General features: G+C 41.5%; 1 protein-coding gene across 4 annotated transcripts in view; it reads right to left on the bottom strand.

Annotated features, from left to right (window-relative positions):
* The window catches only part of LOC138472494 (collagen alpha-1(XIII) chain-like), a 393,813-nt gene that overhangs the window by 49,419 nt on the left and 323,789 nt on the right, over positions 1 to 20,605 (bottom strand). For 3 of the 4 annotated variants that reach the window (XM_069610705.1, XM_069610706.1, XM_069610707.1), the window contains one exon: positions 19,140 to 19,178. In XM_069610705.1, coding sequence (XP_069466806.1) covers positions 19,140 to 19,178 — 39 coding nt within the window. Of the gene's footprint in view, positions 1 to 1,516; positions 1,963 to 19,139; positions 19,179 to 20,605 lie in introns of those variants that run through there. The other variant, XM_069610704.1, reaches the window with a different exon arrangement.

Raw genomic sequence — 20,605 nt, 5'->3', positions numbered from 1 at the left:
TAGAAGCAGGAAAGATATATGAAGTGCTCAACTATGATTTTCTCTCAACTGTATTTCTGAATTATCACCGAAACTAAACAGGTATGATCACACAAGTGTTAGAATTAACCAGAGTACATTAATAATTTTGATTGCTTATTAATATGAGACCTACGAATCTCATTACAGACACATTTTCTCAGACTGCTCAGTGAAGAACTGCCACATCCCATACCAATTCAGTCCCAACGATTAAAACAATTGAGTACACCTAGTTAAAAATTAGTGAAGTTAGGAACAACCTGAGTAGTAGGTGTTTGCAGTGGGACACCGTGCAGATTTTTGAAACTGATCCCACACAAACTCCATTTTGTAGAGGCTAACTGAAATATCACGTCTGTAATTAGAATATATCTCTTTGCAGATTCCTCGAATGAAATAGAGGAAGGGAGTAATCAGTGGCCAAACCCAGCCACAGGTTAGTGCAGATTTGTTGCTTACTTATTGACAGTTCTTTTGAAACCTACACGAATTAGATTTGATATATAGAACTTAAATGTATTACTTTTTTGTTTAAACTTACAGAACTCTAATATACGGATAATTCTTACCTGAAGAAGGGGGAATTGACGCCCATAATGCGTAGTAAAGGATAGGAATACAACACTCATCAACCTATTAGATTATTAGGATAATGTGTGTGGAAAAAGGGAAATATTGTGAACACTAGTTAGACTGTGAAAACAAACAAAAATGATGTTCTAATTGTTTATCCAATGATATTTCTTGATGTTAAGAATTTTATTTCCATGTGACCTCAAAGCAAATGAGTATACATATTTTTATAAATGAATGTACTGCTTGGTATGAATACTTTACACTTAAAACAAACAAAACATCATATAAAGAAATACATATAAGTTGTGCCTCAGAGAATTCTGTTAATTGATGCTTATAACTTGTTAGTTATGTTGTGTGTGCCTGTAGTTGTATCCCGTCTAGTACGAGGTACCTTTTTTCTTCCATAGTAATCAGATCTGGTAGTACAGTTCTACTAGGGAGCACCGGGAATGTATCAATGGAAATAAGTATTGTTTATAGGAAACATCATTATTTAAAGACATATGAGTGCACCACTACATCTAACTTTGTCATTTCAGTAGGGAAGCCATAGCTTCATTTCACATTCCAGTCACCATATTAGTTACCTAAAAAAGGATATGAATGAAGAGAATAAAGTTACTGATTTCACGTTGGCCTTTGAGTATGCATTTGCCTTTCAATCAGCAAAGGATCTGGATACGAGTTTCTTTTTATCCAATTACTTTCTAAACCGATTTCTCAGTTGATGATATCGTGTAAATGTCAGACAATGATGTTGATTGGTATGAAAAATAAAGGTTGCAGTGCAGAAACAAGGATAAAGTTTAAGGAAGCAGGACTCAACGAGATGGTAAAATGGAAGGGCAATGCAAGTTTTCGATTAGACAAAGTCTTATTTTACAGGATATCCAATTTAAACATTGTAACTCAATGAAACCGTTTCTGCATAGAATTTTTATTACTATGTACAGTATGCATTGTGACAGTGGCTGAAAGTTCTCCTGGCGTAACAAATGGCATGGACCATCACATGTAGTGAGCTCATGAAACAGTTTAGCAACTCTGTGCTAAACTGTTCCTTTTGGCATTGGGATGCAATCATTAATCAAACTGCTCCAATACGTAATAGTGTGCACAAATATCATGCAATTATTACAGCTGAATTCTGCAACAAAAATTAGCAAAGCACAGATGTAAATTTATACAAAAAAGCATTTAAACAAGGGATACTTTAGTATCTTATGTACAAAAAATATGCAACTTTGTTTTTATAAATTGTAAAAAATGCATATATCTCAGTATTTTTTTAAAAAAGAACACTGTATAAAAATAAATATTATATGTACAAACACACAGGGCAATCCTTGGTTAGAACCATCACTGCAAAAGAAAACATAAACTCAGGTTAGTTTTACAGAAAACACATTTGCGTAAGCTGTTACAGACATTATAAGGTGCAGACAGGGTGGCCTTGTTTGTGCATAATTTCAGAAGCCGGCTTGGAAACCGAGATTCTTTGTTTCATAACTTCAGCTTCTTTGCCAATTCTCATCAATTCAAGTACATTGTATTAAATGATTAACTCTATTGCGCATGCTGAGCCCATTATAAGGTAAAAGAAGACGTGCATCTATGCGACTCCTTTAAAGGCGATAGCCATTTGTGATTACGATATATATAATGCACCTACTGAATTTCATTCACACTTTATTGCACAGATTGGCAAAGGTTATGCCTTAATAGACACCAAAAAGTGTTTACGTTTATTCTTACATCATGCTGGGTTTTGCTCATAATATGTGTTCCTATCTACCTACAAAAATGAATAATAGTGCTGAGAAACTAACATAATCTGAACAACTGGGAGGGGACCCTAATTAATTTTGGTGTCATTTGAAGGTTGCAAGCAGAAAAACAACAACAAATGATGTTACGATGGAGATAATAAATCACTTTATCGAAAAGCTTTCAACCCGATTTATACATTTTCTTACATTCTGAAATAGGACCATACTAGACGTTTCTTAATAGTACTGTCATTTCTAGCACAAAAACATGCTATTGTAAAATGTGCAGTAATCTGCCTAAATTCAAATTGGACTTTGCTGTCAGAAATATGGATCACAAGATTACTACTGTTTTGTTCGCAAGTGATGCAGACGTCTTATTTATAGCACAGAGGTTCCTGTTCCCATTTTATTAGATACAAACATATTTGTGGCAAATTTGCAACAAGTAGTATAGTCATTTTGGACCCAAAATAAAAATAGCTCACGACTTGCATTGCCATCCAAGTAGTGTCCCGATAGTATTGCCCAATTTAACTTAGAACCTAATAGCTTTTAACAATTTTGAGTTTTCTTAATGACTGTTTTAACAAATAATATTGATGTGAATAGCCAGAGTGGAATAATACACAATGGCAATGCCCTAATGTTAAACCATCATGTAACAATCTATGGATTAGAATGCAAGTTTTTGTAATTTCCGTCCTATTTAAAAGAAAAGGTGTTGGCTCATACTTTACCACTTTTGTATCAGAATCAGCAAAACAGGACTCAGTTTAAGTCCCATAAAGTACTTTTTATCAACATGTGCAGTGCATTGTGGGAAATCCCACTAACAATGAAATGGGCCCATTCAGGGGTGCTGCTAGGTCTGGAAAAGTTCCAGGGCTATGCTAATGTTGGGACTGTCCGAACTCAGGACTAGCTAGCCTTTTGGTTGTAGCCCCTGAGCTTCTATCCAGGGCTACAACCAAAAGACTGGGGGTTACACCCCCCTCACCACCTCCCCCTCTAACATCACCTCTTGGCCGATTTGCCACGCAGTGGGAGGAAATATCTGTACTTTTCTTTCTTACTTAAAGTCTAGGGGCCTGATTTACAAAAGCGTTTTACTTTGGCACACTCCCATTGAAAAACGCTTTGTAAATCAGGCCCTAGATGGTCTTTATGATACATTCTAAAGTATTTATAGTCCCCACTTCCCCACCTACGATTCCACATAGTGCACTTCAGTATTCACTTTAAAATAAGTAATGCCACACTTCATCATCAAGCAGCTAACATGTAAACAAATTCGAAAAGAGGGAAGAGCGGATTTATATTCTGAGGCTTGTGAAATGGCTTGGAATCACATGCTTTGCAGAGGCCAATATCTAGTGGTTGGTGCAGAGTATTACATTATTTATTTTAAATTTTGAAACGTGACGTTGACGGTTGTGTTTGTAATACTATCCCTACTGTGACGTGTATTTTACCCATTATCCTTCATGCGTCACTGTGACGTGTACTTTACTCATGATCCTTCACGCATCGAGGTCCTCAGATTGTTTTTTTCTGCCATCGGGTTGGCCGCATTTCACATAGTTCTGCTTGTTAGGAGTTCGTTGCTCATGATCGAGCATTTAAAGTTAACTATTAATATAGATCATTATACTTTGAAATGCTTTCTTCGCTGAGCAAGCTCAACGGTACCTGCTGAATTTCAACAACTTTACAGTTGTCAAGGCATTCCAGAAAATTAGCGACGACCTACAACTCTTCAGCCTTCGGCCTACACAGTATGGAGAGTAGTGGGTGTTAGGAGAGCTTTCCTAAAGTCCACTTGAGGTAAGACTTCATAAAACTATCCCAATAGTATACAGGTCCCCAACTCTTAGTATCATTCTCTACTACTCATAGAAGCTTGGTAAAGTGGCAGAGTAGTCAGGCTTATCTTAAAAGGAAGATGTGAGCTGTAGTTAAGTACAATGAATCTATTTAGTAAAGCAGATCAAAGAAACACACCAATAAATGTATGTTAAAATATATATTTATTATATTTACACAAGGAATGTTTTCAAATACTTATTTCATTAAACCAATTTACGCAGGAATACTTGTAGATACTTTACAAAGGCCACTACTCAGTTTGTAGTTGCTCACAGTTACAATTGTTACAGACTTTGACACTAATGACAGTTGTACCGTATTATCGGTAATAGCGTGCACTTGCGCACAGACAAAGATATACAGTAATTGTATTTAGTTAGCAAAACCACATAAGATAAAGTCTTTTTGGAAGGAAAACAGTTGGTTAGTCAAGTAGCAGAGCTAAGGTGTTAGAGGCAGTTTTAACACAAGTTAACACTTTTTAAGTCTGTTCCCTAACTCTATGTAAAAGTCAGTTTGGAGAGGGCTCAAAGACTCACAAAGCAGCAGAACAGCAAAAGTTCCTGTGGATACTTTTAGTCTCTAGGTAAGGATACTAGAAGAATAACTCAATGGTCGAGACCCTGTTAAAGGACTCGAAAAAGGGACACAAGCTGGCAGCTTGGGTGAGAGGTTAGAGTGGACACCCTGGACACTTCTACGTGCACTCCAGCACTCTGGATCAACTTCTTGGATTAATTTAAACAATACCTTTTCTCCACACAGTACCTTAGGTTAGAAGAAATGTTTGTGGCTGAATTCTCCTCGATGTAGCAGCGCTTGACCCGACTTCCGGATTCCTTGGTCTGGTGACGAAAGGCAGGACAATGGACAGGATCTCTCAGCAGCAGTCTGGAGTGAGGACCTCTGGCACAGATTTCTTCAGCTTCTCTGGTCAGTCTGCGGTTTTTGGCACCTTTTCTGCAGCACCAAAAAAGGACACCATTTGCCCCGTCAATCTTCTTCGATTCCTGGAATTCTGCACTCTGGTGAGGAGACTTGGATGAGTCAGATTGTATCTCTGGGGGTTCATCTAGAGCTTAGCAAAGACTTGTACGGATTCGGCCTAGGCAAGATGGTGCACTAGGAGTGGGTCAGAGGTCTCCTGGTATTCGCGGTCCACAGCTCTGGAACACCACAGCACCTCGGAAGATGGTTCAGATTGTAGTTCTTATCTAGGCTGGCTGGTTCCATTAGCCAAATGGAAGGAGTCATCCTCTTCGGAGTTCCTCTGTCACAGAGAAAACAGATTCAGGACAGCAGCGGTTGCTTCATGCTGTTGCAAAGGATCTGCAGGTGTCTCTGGGCATCTTCTTTTTTGGTTACTTCAAGTTCCAGTTGTTGACTTGCCTTTCACCTCAGGAACTTCACCTGTTATTCAGTTTCAGCACACACTCTTCTGCAATCGCTCTCAGAAGTTTACAGAAAGGGGCGGGTGGCTGTCCAATCAGGACAACCAGACACCCAATTGGAGCAGGTTCCATCCAGGCACTCTGGCAGACAAGGAGCAGGGGAGTGAACAACGCCTCATCCACTTCCTGCCTGCCCAGACAGACTGGAGCCTAGGCGGGGACACCAAAGGCTTCCTGCCAAAGGCAAATCACACACACAGACCTCCCCCTCCCAGAATGGTAGAAGAAGGGCTAACAAAGAACAACCATGCTAGAAATGGTGAAAAAATAAAGACACCCCCAAGTTAGTACTTGGGTGATCCATTGTGCATAACCGAGACTGTACAGTCTGCTGTAAAAATATAGCACAATAGTTGGTAGAACACATCCACTGCCACCAGCCATAACTAGAAGGTTGCTTATGTGACTAAAAAGTCACAGGAGCAGAGATAAGGGGATACTAATTATCCCTTTGGCGCTCCACATGAGGTGATGTGTGCCAATCTCTCAGAATATAAAGTTTTAGGAAAGATACAAAGTATCTCGCTATCTTTAAGAACAGTAGTAATGATAGGGTAAGAATCTCAAAGGAGAACCCAAAGGGTTCCTAGCACTACTGCCCATAAGGAGCTGTACGATGCAAAAGTAAAACACAGATTCCTTTAAAGAGATATGGCGGAAAGTAGACTCCATAGAAAAGGTAAAACACAGAGAACAGTGTTCCAAAAGACAGAGCCCATAAGAATGAATGAGTGGAAAAAGACCTGCAAGGATCAATGATCAAAATGCTGGGCAGCCTATGCGATGTAATCTGAAGCATTGACAGAATAACCCTAGGGCTCGGAGGAGTATGAGGCTGAACAGAGCAGTCCCGGTTTCTTTAGTGACGCAGAGGAGACGTCGGATAGGGAAACTGAAGATTCCCAAGTGCCTTTCCCCAGCTCTAAACATCAGGTCTCCCGCTCTGTTATGGAGGATTCACCTGGTAACAAGGGAGAACATATAAAACACTCGCAGGGGTCTGGTTCGGAACATGGTATGCCGAAGCCATCCAAACAGAAGCATACTGTTTCTCACAAACACACAACACCCAATTTGACAGTTTTGATGCTTTCTTTGAAAGGCACAAATGTGTCATTGGAACACATACCCACGGCTTCACCACCCATTGATGATCAGATTTTATACAATGTTCTTCTTAAAAAGGCTGGAGATTATTTCGCAATTGACACCCATGAGTCTGAAGAGGGAACTGATTTCAATGATGAAATTCTCAATGAGAAGGAACAAATAGTTATATATAATTGGTTATTGCAATCTGTTAAAAGGAGATTAATATTGTCCCTTTTAACTCCAGCCCTAAACCAGAGTCGTTAACCCATGTATCCAGAAGTGGTTTAAGCCGGCACCTACAGATCCCCCTTTTTATCAAATGGCACCTCAAACCTGATTCTCTGGTAGTTACTACTACCCGTAAGAGAGCTGGATCTCCATTAGCCAGATCTGAGGCTCCTCCTGATAAGGAGAGTAAAAGGATTTCCTCCTGGGGAAAAGGGCAGCTGCTTTCCAAATGCGTATTGCCAGAAAAACTAATCTTAGTAATACCAAGCTTTAACAGGGCATAATGGGACCATGTAGAGGAACCTGCTAGCACCCTCCATGAGCCTCTTAGGTCTGCAATACTGAAAACATTAACAGAGGGCATAAAACCACACCCACCATTATCAAAAACACACTTGATGACGCAAACGCTGCTGGTAGGATAGTGGCAGAAGGTACACTAATAAAAAGACATGCATGGCCAAGGAATTCATGTTTTAGACCAGAAACTCGGGCCACGCTGCTAAACATACCTGTAGAGGATAAGGTTGCAAGAAACACTTACAACTTTGGGGCACATTTCTAATAAATCCTTTCAACAAAGGTGTTCTTTTTCCAACCGCTGTATTTTTTATAGTCAAGGTAACACAAGATCCTCAGGCCATTCTGGCTATACCTTGGGTGCAGGCTCCAGCTCGTGGTATACCAAGTAGGGACAATTGTAAATTCTGTAGGCAAATACAGGCAGTCTTTTATGCCAACAATAATAGTGTCAACAATTAAAACCTGTAAGAGAACAAGCACTGGCAAAGCCAATATGGTTCATAAGAGTAGCATTTAGGAAACCAGGACAGCCCAAGTCAATGGGACAGTTCCAGTTCTGATGCAGCTTTTCTTAGAAAAATGTTATCAAAATGTCAGTAGTTCTTTGAAAAATCATAGGAGCTCAAGGGGAGTCCATTTGCTGGAGCACAAGCTGGAAGGCCTACACATGTGAGTTGAAGTCAACTCTACGGGGGTTAACATACTCCTTCCCAAGCCAGGGAGCACTACAAATGGTTAAAGTTAGTTATACCCCAAACCCCACAGCACCTTAGAATTGAAGAAGAGGTTCCAGCTGGATGCATTCCTGATGCAGTGAGGCAGACCCTTTTTCCTGGTCCTTGGTCGTGGTGACGAAAGACAGGACGTCTGTGGCAGCACTCTAGAGAGGTGCTCAGCAGCAATGGATTCCACATGATTCAGCGGCTCTTTGTGATTTTGGCACCTTTTTCTCAGCACCAAAGAGAAACAAATAGCTCCGGTTGGAGTTGCCTCGGTCCCTCGGTCCTGGACTCTGGTGAGGGGACTCTGGATGAAGAATTACTGATTCTGGGGGTGCCTGAAGGTGCCCTCAAAGTTTTGCCCAGATTAGTTCTCTGGATTAGTTCTCTGGAAGACAATGCCCTCGATAATGGTCAGGGGTCCCCGGGCATTGGGATTATGCAGTCTAGGAAAGTCGTAGCAAGTCTGGGGTTGAGCCAAAATAAAGCAGGTCTCGAGGCTAGCTGGTTCCACCAGCCCAAGGGAGGAAGTCATTCTGCAGAGATATTCCCTGTCGAAATGTAAACAGGGTCAGTACAGCTGCAACGCTTCACCAGTGCTTCTGCAGTCCTGGAAGGTGCTGTTGGCATCTCTGCTCATCTTCTCCATCAGATATGATGTTCCAGTGGTCGGCTCTGCCTGTAGTCCCAAAAGCCTCATCTTTTATGCGAAATCATCCCATTTATTCACAGCCCTACAGCTATCAATCACACAGGGGTGTCGTCCTCTAGGACAGCCACCCACCCAGTTGGAAATGGCTTCATCCAGGCATGCCTACAAACAAAGGGCAGTAAGTTTCGGGCTCCTCCCTCTCTTCCTGACTTCCCAGACACACTGGAGACTGGGTGGGTTTAAGGGATGAAGGCCGCCAAAGGCAAAACACACAAAGGACTCAAATCTAGTTTAGGCAACAGAGTAAAAGCCCAAGGAACAAACAAACAAGAAATAGTGAAAAAATGAAGACAGGGGCCATTGTGGAAAAAATATGTCAGCTATGGGTGCTGTACTGCAGCTGAGAAATCAGTCTACTAGTGCCCTGCTCAAAAGGTAGTAAAAAGTAACCACTGCCACCAGCCATTTAAGTTAGTTAGTGTATCAAATAGTTACACGCGAAGTGGGATAAGGAGTTACCCCCCAGCACTCCACATAGGGTGGTGTGTGCTGGACCCACAAAAGGAAAAGGTAAGCAAGATAAAAGCTATCTCTCTATTCTTGGAAACTGTAGTTCACACAAGAAAAAATGTACTTAAACATTGAGAGTAGTCCAAGGGACTTTTCAGTGGCACTGCACAGAGGGTGCTGTGTGTCACTATGCAAAAAGCAAATGCATATGACGTTTACCAGACTCCATTAATCAGTTAAACATCCTAGTCAGAGAAAAAAATATGATTGAGTGGCAAAATGTACTACTCATTTAGGATGTTAAAAATCAAAAAGATCCCCAATTCCAGCAAAAGAGATGAGGGTCTCTAAGGTTAAAGGAAATTAGCACAGAAACTGAACATTCTCCCTAACACACATTAATCAATAAGCCCATAGAAAATTATGTTTTATTTGGCAAGGCTGTTCATGATGCCTTGGGAAATGCTAAAAAAGAGCATGAAACTCTTAAAACATTTTGCCAAATTTCAAATAAAGCATGCATACTGCATGTGGTTTTTAATACCTACCACTCCTTTCCAAGCCAGAGGTATCCAAGGACATTACAGTCACATTTTAGGCAAAGATCTACATCCTCACCATGGTACTCAACTCACACACAAACAACACCTTATCAGTCCTCCTTTCAAAGGGGATATAAATGAGGAAAAGATGGGGTAGAAGAGCAGTCACTATAAGTTTTTCAGTCCCTTCTAAGCAACACTGCTACTAATCCAAAGTGTCAGTCATTCGATTGTTTATGTCATCTAGCCTCCCACCAACACCCCATATACCACCACCAAAATTCTTACCTCCATGCCTCTACTATGAATCCTCCTACCTACAAAGGACACTACCACCAGGTCAACATACAGTACCCTCAGCCCTGCACTCAACTAAGGTATTTCCCTACGACTTCATGGCACCACTATTTGCCATCCATCTTCATTACAATACCAATGACCAGCCACACCAAGCATGTTCATCTAGTTCACTGTCTACCGCTCCACGCTCTACACCATATAGAAACTATATACTAAGTTCTAGATTCCCACAACATCACTCTGCCCCTGTCGCCCAAGACACTACTGCAGTAACCCTCTTAGCAGACCTAACAACCTCACCCCTTGCATCTGAACACAGCCAGGGACTACCCCACGGCAAACAGAAAAAAACACTATCTGTTATCAAAGCTGGCCTCATCAATGCTAGATCCGTACCTGCAAATGCGTTAGACATCGCTGACTTCATGACATCACACAGCCTTGATTTTATTGCTATCACTGAGACCTGACTCTCTCGCCATCGCAATCCCTGACAACTACTCTATAATCTGAACAGACAGAAATGCCAACGTCTCCAAAGGAGGAGGCATTGCATTCATTTAAAGAAATTCATTAGGCCTAAGAAATGTTAATAACCTACCTCTCCCTTCAGCTGAACTTCTATCTGTCAAATTACCCACCTCACCTACATCCACCATCACTATCCACTTAATCTACCGTCCACCAGGTCCGACTGCCACCTTCGAAAACAATATTGCACACTTGCTATCTACCAATACGAAACATAACTCACAAGTCATTATCTTGCGAGACTTTAACCTAGGTTTCCAAGATTCCAAAGACCCGAAAGCTTGTACTCTTAAGGACATACTCACTGAACTAGGGCTCACACACCGCATATCTGAACCTACCCATAATAAAGGTAGAACCCTAGATTGGATAGCTGACTTAAACTGCAACAACGATATCCTTTCTAATACTCCTTGCGCATGGACCGACCACCAGCTAATATTGTTCGCCATTAAAGAATCCGCGACACCCATTTCACAAACTCAAGCACCTGCCACAATCACCAGGAATAAACGCAATCTAACCTTAGAGAAACTTATTCCATTACTTCAACCGATCATTAACCCTACCATGACAATCTCAGACCCCACGGCTCTAGTCGACCTGTACAATGATACCATCCTCAAGGCGATCAACACATTAGCGCCTCTCAAATTACGCAAATCCAAACCTCGAGCCCACTTCAACAATTGGTACACTCCACACCTCAAAACTCTCAGGAAACTGAAAAGAACCTCTGAAGCATTATGGAAGATCACCCCTTCTGTGGCAAACAAGGACAACTTAATTGCAGCCTCCTTTAACTACAAGGTAGCCATTATCCAAGCAAAAAAAAGATAATTATAACGACCGCATTTCCAAAGCCAAGTCCAGCACTAAGGAACTCTTCAATATCTTGAAAGAGCTAGAATCACCAGCCCCACTCCCTGATATCTGCATCAAAGACACCCTGTGGTGTACTAATTTACAGAATGCACCCTGAGACAAAATCACCATGCTCCAAAACAAAATAGAAACCAAGAAATCTCTAATTACTAATGCTGACCCTATCCAGAACCCACCCACTCCGACCAGGAACGTACAGACCCAATTTAACTTTACACCGCTATCCATCAAAGAGGTGGAAACCATCATATTGAAACTTAAACCATCAAATTGTCTGGGGGACTCATGTCCTGCCACTCTTATTAAGGAGGCTGCAAAGGAATTAGCCCCCTTCATCACCTCAGTCATCAATGCCTCTTTCAAATCTAGCATAGTACCTAACAATCTGAAAGATGCCTGGGTACTTTCGCTCTTAAAAAAAGACATCCTTTGACCCTAACATTCCATCAAACTATAGACCCATCACAACGGTTCCATTTTTGTTTGAAATATTGTACCGAGCAGCCTACCTGCAGATACAGCAGTAGCTGGAAGCCAATAATTGACTAGGCCTGAGACAATCAGGATTCAGACCCAGACATGGGACAGAAACTGCACTAATCGACCTCAAGACTCAAATACAAACATTGTAAAACAAGAGAAAAATGGCCCTGCTTCTTTTACTTGACCTTTCAGCGGCATTTGATTTGGTGAATCCTAAAATATGATGTAAACACCTTTTAGCTGCCGCGCACTTCTCGGACCAAGCGAATGCTTGGATTGAGTCTTTCCTCAATAACAGATCCATGAGGGTCTTTGCACCCTCAGCCTCACCCACCCCAGTTAGTTACCTGTGGGGTTCCCCAAGTGTGCTGCGTGTCTCCTACCCTCTGTAATGTGTTTGTGTTCACTAAGCCACTTTTTGATGATCTTGACTATCTGGGTGTCACGTACACCAACTACGCTGATGACACCCAGACACTCATCCCCATCACTGGTGACTACACTGTGCACAGTAGGACTCTCAATGACATTTACCTCATTATTCAAGCCTGGATGGCGAAGCACAGTGTTGTATTGTGCCTGTCTCTGGTGATGTAGCTGGTTATGTCATGTGGAATGTTTGTGTGTGGATGATAGAATATTCTTGGTGAGTGTTCTATTCAGTGACAGTTACTGCTGGCTGGCCCTGGGTGATGGGAGCCGGTGTCTGTCCACTATCTATGTCCTTTATGTCCTCAATGTGGATTGTAACTATTAAGCTGGAATAAACTTACATGAAGTTAATCTTAAAAAGCCTGGAACCTGCTTTTTAACACACAGACTCTGTCTAAATGACGATAAGACAGAGCTGCTCCTCCTGGGCTCATCAGCCAACCTGAACAAATTGGACTCGCTAGTCACCTCATTCAATATTGACAGCAATATAATCAAAGTCGCTAATGTAGTGAAAACATTAGGAATCTACATCGACTCAGCATTAACTTTAACAAGACAAGCCAACGCTATGACTTCCTCCTCTGCCTACACATGCAAGCTCATCACATTACATTAGCAAGAGCCTTAGTCCTCTCTAAGCTCAACTATTGTAATGCGTTCTGTCTTGGCGCCTCACAACAGAACCTCAACAAAATGAAAGTTATTTTTATTTATTTTATTTGTTTAATTAAAATGTTATGGTTTGGAATCCAAACCTTTCATCTTACATAAAAAATTGCTTTTACTATTCCAGTTCTATTTCAAGCAATTCCAGTCTTACTAATAATTCATGTCTCTCTCTCTCTGTGCATTTCCATTATTAGTCCTTTTGCATTACCACACTGGTCTATCATTTTCTGTTATCTTTTCCAGAATGATACTATTAAGTAGATCATTCTTTTTTCTTTCCCCAGCAGGATCTCTTGCAAGTTATGCAGAATAACACCATTATAACAGCCTTGAACATCCTAAGGAAACAACACATCTCTGATTCCAGACAAACAATAAGGTGGCTCAAAATAATGTATAGAATAGCACTCAAAACTCTGTCCCTCACCCATAAGTGCCTATCTAACCAGGTTCCTATGTACTTATCCAATACCATCTCACGCCACACCTCAACTCGGCCTACTAGAACAGCCCAAACACACTCTGTTAACATTCCACGTTTCAAGCAGCAACGAGCAGGCGGGGTTAGCTTCCCTGTTCTCGCTGCAAAAAAATTGAATGATATGATATGATAGGTTGCTGTCTAGTCAAATGGTCGACAGACAAAGGGTCGACAGTCAAAAGGTCGACACAATTTGGTCGACAGGTCAAATGATCGAATTTTTTTTTAGTTATATATATTTTTTTAGGTTTTCGTGCAGGGAAAAAAAGTGTTTTTTAGCAAAAAAAGGGGGTTGAAAAAAAAATGTGAAAAAAAACAAATTCAATCATTTGACCTGTCGACCTTTTGGTGTCGACCATTTGACCTGTCAACCCTTTAGATTCGATCATTTGACCTACAACCTGATAGGTTATTTATAACGCGCTTAATACCCAGAGGTTTCTAAGCGTGGACCAGGGAATCAAACCAGTGGTGCTCCATGTTGTCTTGCTTCCAAGGGGAGCACTTTGCCGCTGAGCTATCCTCGCGAATGCCCTCCCTCTATCTTTAAGAGAGGACCCTTCGTACCCCCTATTCCGGAAAAAGGTCAAAGCATGGCTCCATGAGCAAGACCTCAATCCTGCTGCATAACCATGACCAGACATGTACATACATATGTTACTTCCTGCATTTTGTAAATATTGTTGTATTTATATCATTTTGCATCATTATACTATTGTATACTTGTAACTATTTTTACATCATACAGTTGTATTCCTTGCTTTGTTTTTCTCATGTAACCTGTAAGCTTAGCACCCAGATGGCTTTGGGCTCGGTGCACTCTATAAATAAATGAACTAAACTAATGACACATACATTCAAGTTCCCTCCCATGTTTCCCTAGTGGGGGGTCACATTTCACAATTCACCCACGCATGGGAGGGAATTGCATGCTGTCAACTGTGTCCAAAGGCTACTCCGTAGAATTTCTGGAATGACAACCATGCAGGAGGAAATCCCTCTCTTGAAAAAGGGGGATGAAAAAGGGGGATTACATGCCTACATTGGGCATGAAAGATGCATTCTTTCATATTGCAATGTTGTCAGCACACAGAAAGTACTTAAGGTTCAAGGTAGAGTCAGCTCACTACCAGTTCAAAGAGCTACCCTTCGACATAGCCTCGGCTCCTCCAGTATTCATATAAGTACTGGCAGTGGTGGCAGCCCACTTAAGCAGGAAATCCACCCCAATGTACCCTTATCTAGACGACTGGCTCATAACAGGAGACACACCAGAGATGTGTCAGCAACACAATCAACCTTCTGTTTCAGTTGAGGTTTTCTATCAACCCAGAAAAGTCAAGTCTCATTCCCAGCCAAGTTAAACAATTCCTGGGTACAATAATTCAAAAAGAACACACTCTAGTCTTCCCCTCCAATGAGAGGGTCCAAAACATGGTACTTCAAGTTCCTTATTATATAGCCGGTCATCAGATAACTGTTCGATAGGCAATGCACCTTCTCTGAATGATGACTTCCTGCATCATTCTGGTGCCCCACACAAGGTTGCACATGCGTCCATTGCAAGAGTGGCTGGTGAAACAATGGTCTCAAGCAAAGGGTCACTGTGACAATCTAGTGGTCGTTTTGCAGTTTGTGGTTAATGCACTGCAGTGGTGGTAAAAAGAAAACCTATTAAAGGGCAAACCCTTTCTCAACACTGCAGTGGAGGCCACTCTAACAACAAACGCATCACTTTCGGGGCGGGGAGATCATCATCTCCATCAATGAGCACACAGCATATGGATACAATGTCAAAGAAGCATGTCAACCTTCTAAAATGACTGGCGGTGTTCAAAGCCCTACAGGCCTTTCAACACCAAGGGCCTCATTACGAGGTGGGCGGTAAGGGATTACCGGCACCGGTAAGGGCACCAGTGCCAGTAATCCCTTACTGCCCTACTACGAGTTCCCTTTGCGGGTCCTTCCTTAACGCCTGGTTTTTTCAGGCGTTAAGGATAGGACCCGCAAAGGGACTCTAGAGCTAATAAATTGCGGTACCGTTATTAACGCCTTCCCCATTCCCATTGAGCCCAATGGGGGCTCAAATGGGAATGGGGAATGGCACTGGTGAATGGGGAATTACCAGTCCCACCAACCTTGGAATGGACTGGTAATTGCTCCATTCACCAGCGCGGAGTCAGAAGGGTTTTGGAGGCAGCCATGGCACTAATAGCGCCATGGGTACCTCCAACCTCGTAATGAGGCCCCAAGTGTCAGAGATGACAGATTTAGTCCTCAGAGACAGCACAACAGCCATGTTTTACATAAACAAACAGGGCGGAACACACTCTCCAAGTCTGTCCAAACTAGCTCAGACGATTTAGAATTGGTCTCTCAAGAGGGCATCTTCCTCCTATCACAACATGTTCCAGGGGAAAACAAATGTCTAGAAGACGTGTTAAGCAGAAACATTCAGCTTCCTACAGAACACGAATGGGAGTTACACTCAGATATTCTATACAACATCTAAAGACTTGGGGCATTCAGACATAGATCTCTTTGCAATACAAGAGAACTCAAGATGCATCCAGGTTTCCCCAAACAGGGTCCAAGGGGAACGCGCTATGCATCAGTTGGTCAGTGAGATTTGCGCACGCTTTCCCCCCAACGACACTACTGAACAAAATATTCCACAAGATGCACCAGGACCATGTCACGATGATCTTAATAGTCCAAATGTGAGCATGTCAAACATGGTTATCACACCTGATCAAGTTGTCAGTTTGACCACCACTCAAACTGCCAAGCCCTTAGAACATGTTGTTCCAGCATCATGGAACAACACTCCATCCACATCCTCAAACACAGAACTTGGCTGCTTGGCTCCTGAGGTCATAGAGCTTCGGCACCTAAACTCACCTCAAAGATGCATTGACAGCTTAAAGGAAGCATGTAAAGCATTTAAACGAGGCATTGCTATTTCAAAAAAGTGGAAACGCTTTGTTTTATGGTGCATAAGAAGTAATGTCAACACCATTGACTGTCTGCCTTACATAAGACACTACCTTCTATAATTACTGGACTCAGGCTCAGGGCCTCATCACGAGTTGGGCTGCAGCCCTTAAATGCGGCAGTAACGGTATTACCGCTGCATTTAAGGGCTGGCCCTATCACGAGTTGGGTGCTAAATGGGCTGTTTTACCTCCAGCTTTTTTCTGGAGGTGAAAATCCCTGTTTTCGGCTGTATTACAGCTGGCTATATTAGCCCGCATAATTAGCGCTGAAAATGCCCCATTGAATACAATGGACGAATTGGGAAATGGGGATTTACCGTTAACACCCAACCCGTGATCTGGTGGTAATACCGCCAGACCGGTCGGTGCTAGGGCTATTACAGTTGGGCAGTATTACAGCCAGGATACAGCCCAACTTGTGATGAGGCCCTTAGTGTTTAAGTCTTTTAAAGTCCACCTAGCTGCACTCTCCGCACACACCACCTCAAAGAGGAAGGTATCACTGTGGAGAAACCATATGGTTAAAGCTTTCCCGGAAGGGGTGAAAAGACTGTATCCCCCAATTCAACCCCACCCCCAGGGTGGGACTTAAATGCCATTTTTACTAAACTTATGAGGGCCCCCTTTGAACTTATACATAAAGCTAGTCTTAAGCACATCACCTATAAGACAGCTTTTCTTATAGCAACCACTTCAATAAGGAGAGTCAGTGAACTGCAAGCTCATTATAACCATTATAAGGACATGTTAGTGTTAAGAACACATCCATATGTCTCACCTAAAAGTATTTCAATGTTTCACGTCAATCAGTGACTAGAACCACTGGTGTTCTTTCAGAACCCACAGAACCCACAGAACACAGCAGAAAGGACCCTCCATAAACTAGATGTCAGAAGGGCGGTAATGCACTATCTACATAAAACAAAACCAATAAGGAAGACTGATATGGTTGGTTATTTATAACGTGCTTAATACTCCAGAGGTTTCTAAGCACGGACTTGGGGATCGAACCTGTGTTGCTCTGCGTCGTCTTGCTTCCAAGGCGAGCATGTTGCCCTTGAGCTATCCTCCAGAGACCAATTTTGGGTCTTCTCAGCTGCAGGAAAAGAGGGGGATCCTGTCTCTAAATCAGCTATTTCAAAATGGATTATAAATTGCATCCAACTTTGCTAGTCTATGTCCAAGAAAACATTGCCATTCATGCCCAGAGCACACTCAACTCGAGGTACCAGGGGTACTCTAGTATTCATGGTGTGGGAAACACTTGTGTATAGGCGCGTTATAAATGCCATATCATATCATAGTGAAAACTGATAGAAGCTATTTTCAAAGCAGCAATATGGAGTTACACAACATTACTGCATAGATACTCACACAAGAAGTGATTCTTGGGTGGGATTAGTGGTGTTACGACATATTTTTGCCACTGTACCTTCTAAGAACTCACCTCCTCCTTCTCCGGGTTCTGCTCGCTAGTTCATGCAAAGCATGTGATTGTAAACAGATCCACAAGCCTCAGAAGACAAATATTATACACCTTTAATCGTCTTTCTGATTGTTGTATCTGCTTAGATTCACATGCGCCCAGCCTTCGTCCCCTCTTTGGAGTCGAAGGTACACAGACATCTTACATCTTTCTTCACCTTCCTGTATTCACGCACACTTCATGACTACTCATGTCAGAAACAAGACAATCTGAGGACCTTGATGCGTGAAGGTCCATAGGAACAATACATGTCACACCAAGGATAGTATTACAGAGACGCCATGTCGATGCCCCTTTCCGAACTTTAAAAACAAGTCATGCAATACTCTGCACTAACCACTAGTTGTCGGCCTAAGCAAACATGTGAACCTAAGCAGATACAAGCATCAGAAAGACAATTACAGCTATGCAATATTTTTCTCAATCATAGAGAGGGAGATATGCCTTTATTTAGGCCCTATGGCACAGAAGGGTTAAAGGAAACAAGAGGACACTACTTTGTTTCCAGACTCTATAGACGTGTTATCTCCTGATAAGAAGTAGCTTATATTGTTAAATATTTCAATCTAATGCTGGCAAAATTAATTCATTGCCATTCATTTGCATGAGCCACAAACATGCAGGGCCCGATTTACAAAGTGTTTTTCAATGGGACTTTCTCATTGTAAAAACGCTTTTGTAAAGCAGTCCCTTAAACTATGTTTTAAGAATATTTTAAAGCCGTTAATTTCTTTAAGAACCATATGTAATTAAATGTGTGCTTAACTTTAAATGCTATTGTTGTCTGTGCTTTAATCGTATCACAGTTAATGAAATTACATCACACCTTATGTGTCCCATAATGTTATGTCTAGTTTGCATTTTATGACAGCCCCTTTTTTACTGTGCCACTGTCCTCTGTGATAGTACCAGGGCACACTACTCTGATTCTTGAAAGACTAACTAAAATGTGTGGTGCTGGCATCAAATGCATCTATTAAACGTCTAGTTTAGTTTCTGGCAAATTTTGAAGTAGTCTTTGGCCACCCCACTTGCATAAAGGTGCATTACATCTGCGTGCTCCACATACATAATTTTTCATAGCCATGCACCACGTGTGCTGTAACATGTATTATCAAATGACCCCATGTTGCTTTACCTTATTCCAGCACCCCTGTACCGGCAATCCATCTTCACCCTACAATTGTACATAAAAATAAGAACATCTATTTTACACAGTAATGGCATTCATCAGGTAGCAAATGGTTTACTGTTAAAACTGCACACAATGTAACAATTGCAATTGTATTGAGCTAATATTTATATACGTATGTAGAAACATATATAAATATAACGTGCACTATGTTACCAATGCAACTGAATTTTCCACAGGTGTGCATATGGTACTTTAACTGGTTGTCAGGATTCTACAGTAGCAAGATGCAGTTACACATTATTCAGAAGCTTAATGGAAGCAATTCACACATTTGAATGTCTCAAAATCAACAAAGAGCAAATGCCAATAGTCCTAGTGCAGTTTTGCGTGTCTCTGGGTTATAGGGAAGTAAGGTGTCAAATATTTGGTTCTAACATGAACGTGACGCTATATACCCTCTTGGGGTCATGTTGCAGGTGAAGAAAATTGATAAAAGTGGTGGAGAATACTCTTTCCGACACTTTTAATGATCCACTTCATTTAAGTGCCTTTGTCAGGCCAAGTTAGGGAGTGGGTAGACATGTCGTTCCTGCCTCCTCCTGACGAATATGGGTGCCTAAATGCCAACATTTATTGTCATGCTGGTGGTAATGCGACAGGAATCTGCCTCTAATTGCAAACATGAATTGTGGGAGACATTTACCGTTTACACCATCATAGTGGAAAAGTGAATTGTAAAGGCAATGTTCCCTATGTTTTACCTCTCACTTTTCTACTACACGGTGGAAATGAGGAAAATGGTACTAAAGTGAAAAGAATCCTTCAAGAAAATATTTGGCTTGGCACTTCGATTTGCTACAATGAGATGGTGGACATGTACACACTATTAGAACAGTAGCGGCTAAACATTCTTAAATTGATAATTCCCCAAATTATATGGCCATTATTAGCTTATCTTCAGCTCAGTCCATCAACCAAAATACCTTTTGGGAAACTCTGATCAGAGTAGAAGTTGATCAGACACTGATGTAAGCATTAGGAAATCTTCATACCATAATTGATAAAATTATATATGGTAGCAAAGAGGAATCAATTGGCGTGCAGCAGGTATTCCATGGAACTTTGTCATTTTTGTATTGATCAGCTAAATAAAGCTCTTTTATGGTATACTATGATGTCCTAAATATTAGAAGTTAAAGGTTTGGTAATGTTACTTTTAAAAGAAAGTCATTGTGAAGATATGCTGTTCCAACTATACCAGACCCAATCCCTTGCTGCCAAAGCTCATCAGAAACAGTCACACATCTATTCTTATCCTAATTGAAAATGAATACTTCAAGTCAATTCTGGTGGTTAAGACTGCTCTGATATGCTTCACCAGAGATCAACTGGCAGCACTGAGACTTGATGACCAAATTGTCATCCAGACCACAGCTATGGATCATGCTGTGCACACATTTGAAGGACTG

The sequence above is a fragment of the Ambystoma mexicanum genome, chromosome 8 (genome assembly GCF_040938575.1).
Source record: "Ambystoma mexicanum isolate Mex_15411 chromosome 8, UKY_AmexF1_1, whole genome shotgun sequence".
NCBI lineage: Eukaryota > Metazoa > Chordata > Amphibia > Caudata > Ambystomatidae > Ambystoma > Ambystoma mexicanum.
The sequence above is the reverse complement of the archived record's forward strand: the minus strand, read 5'-3'. Positions and strand labels throughout refer to the sequence as shown.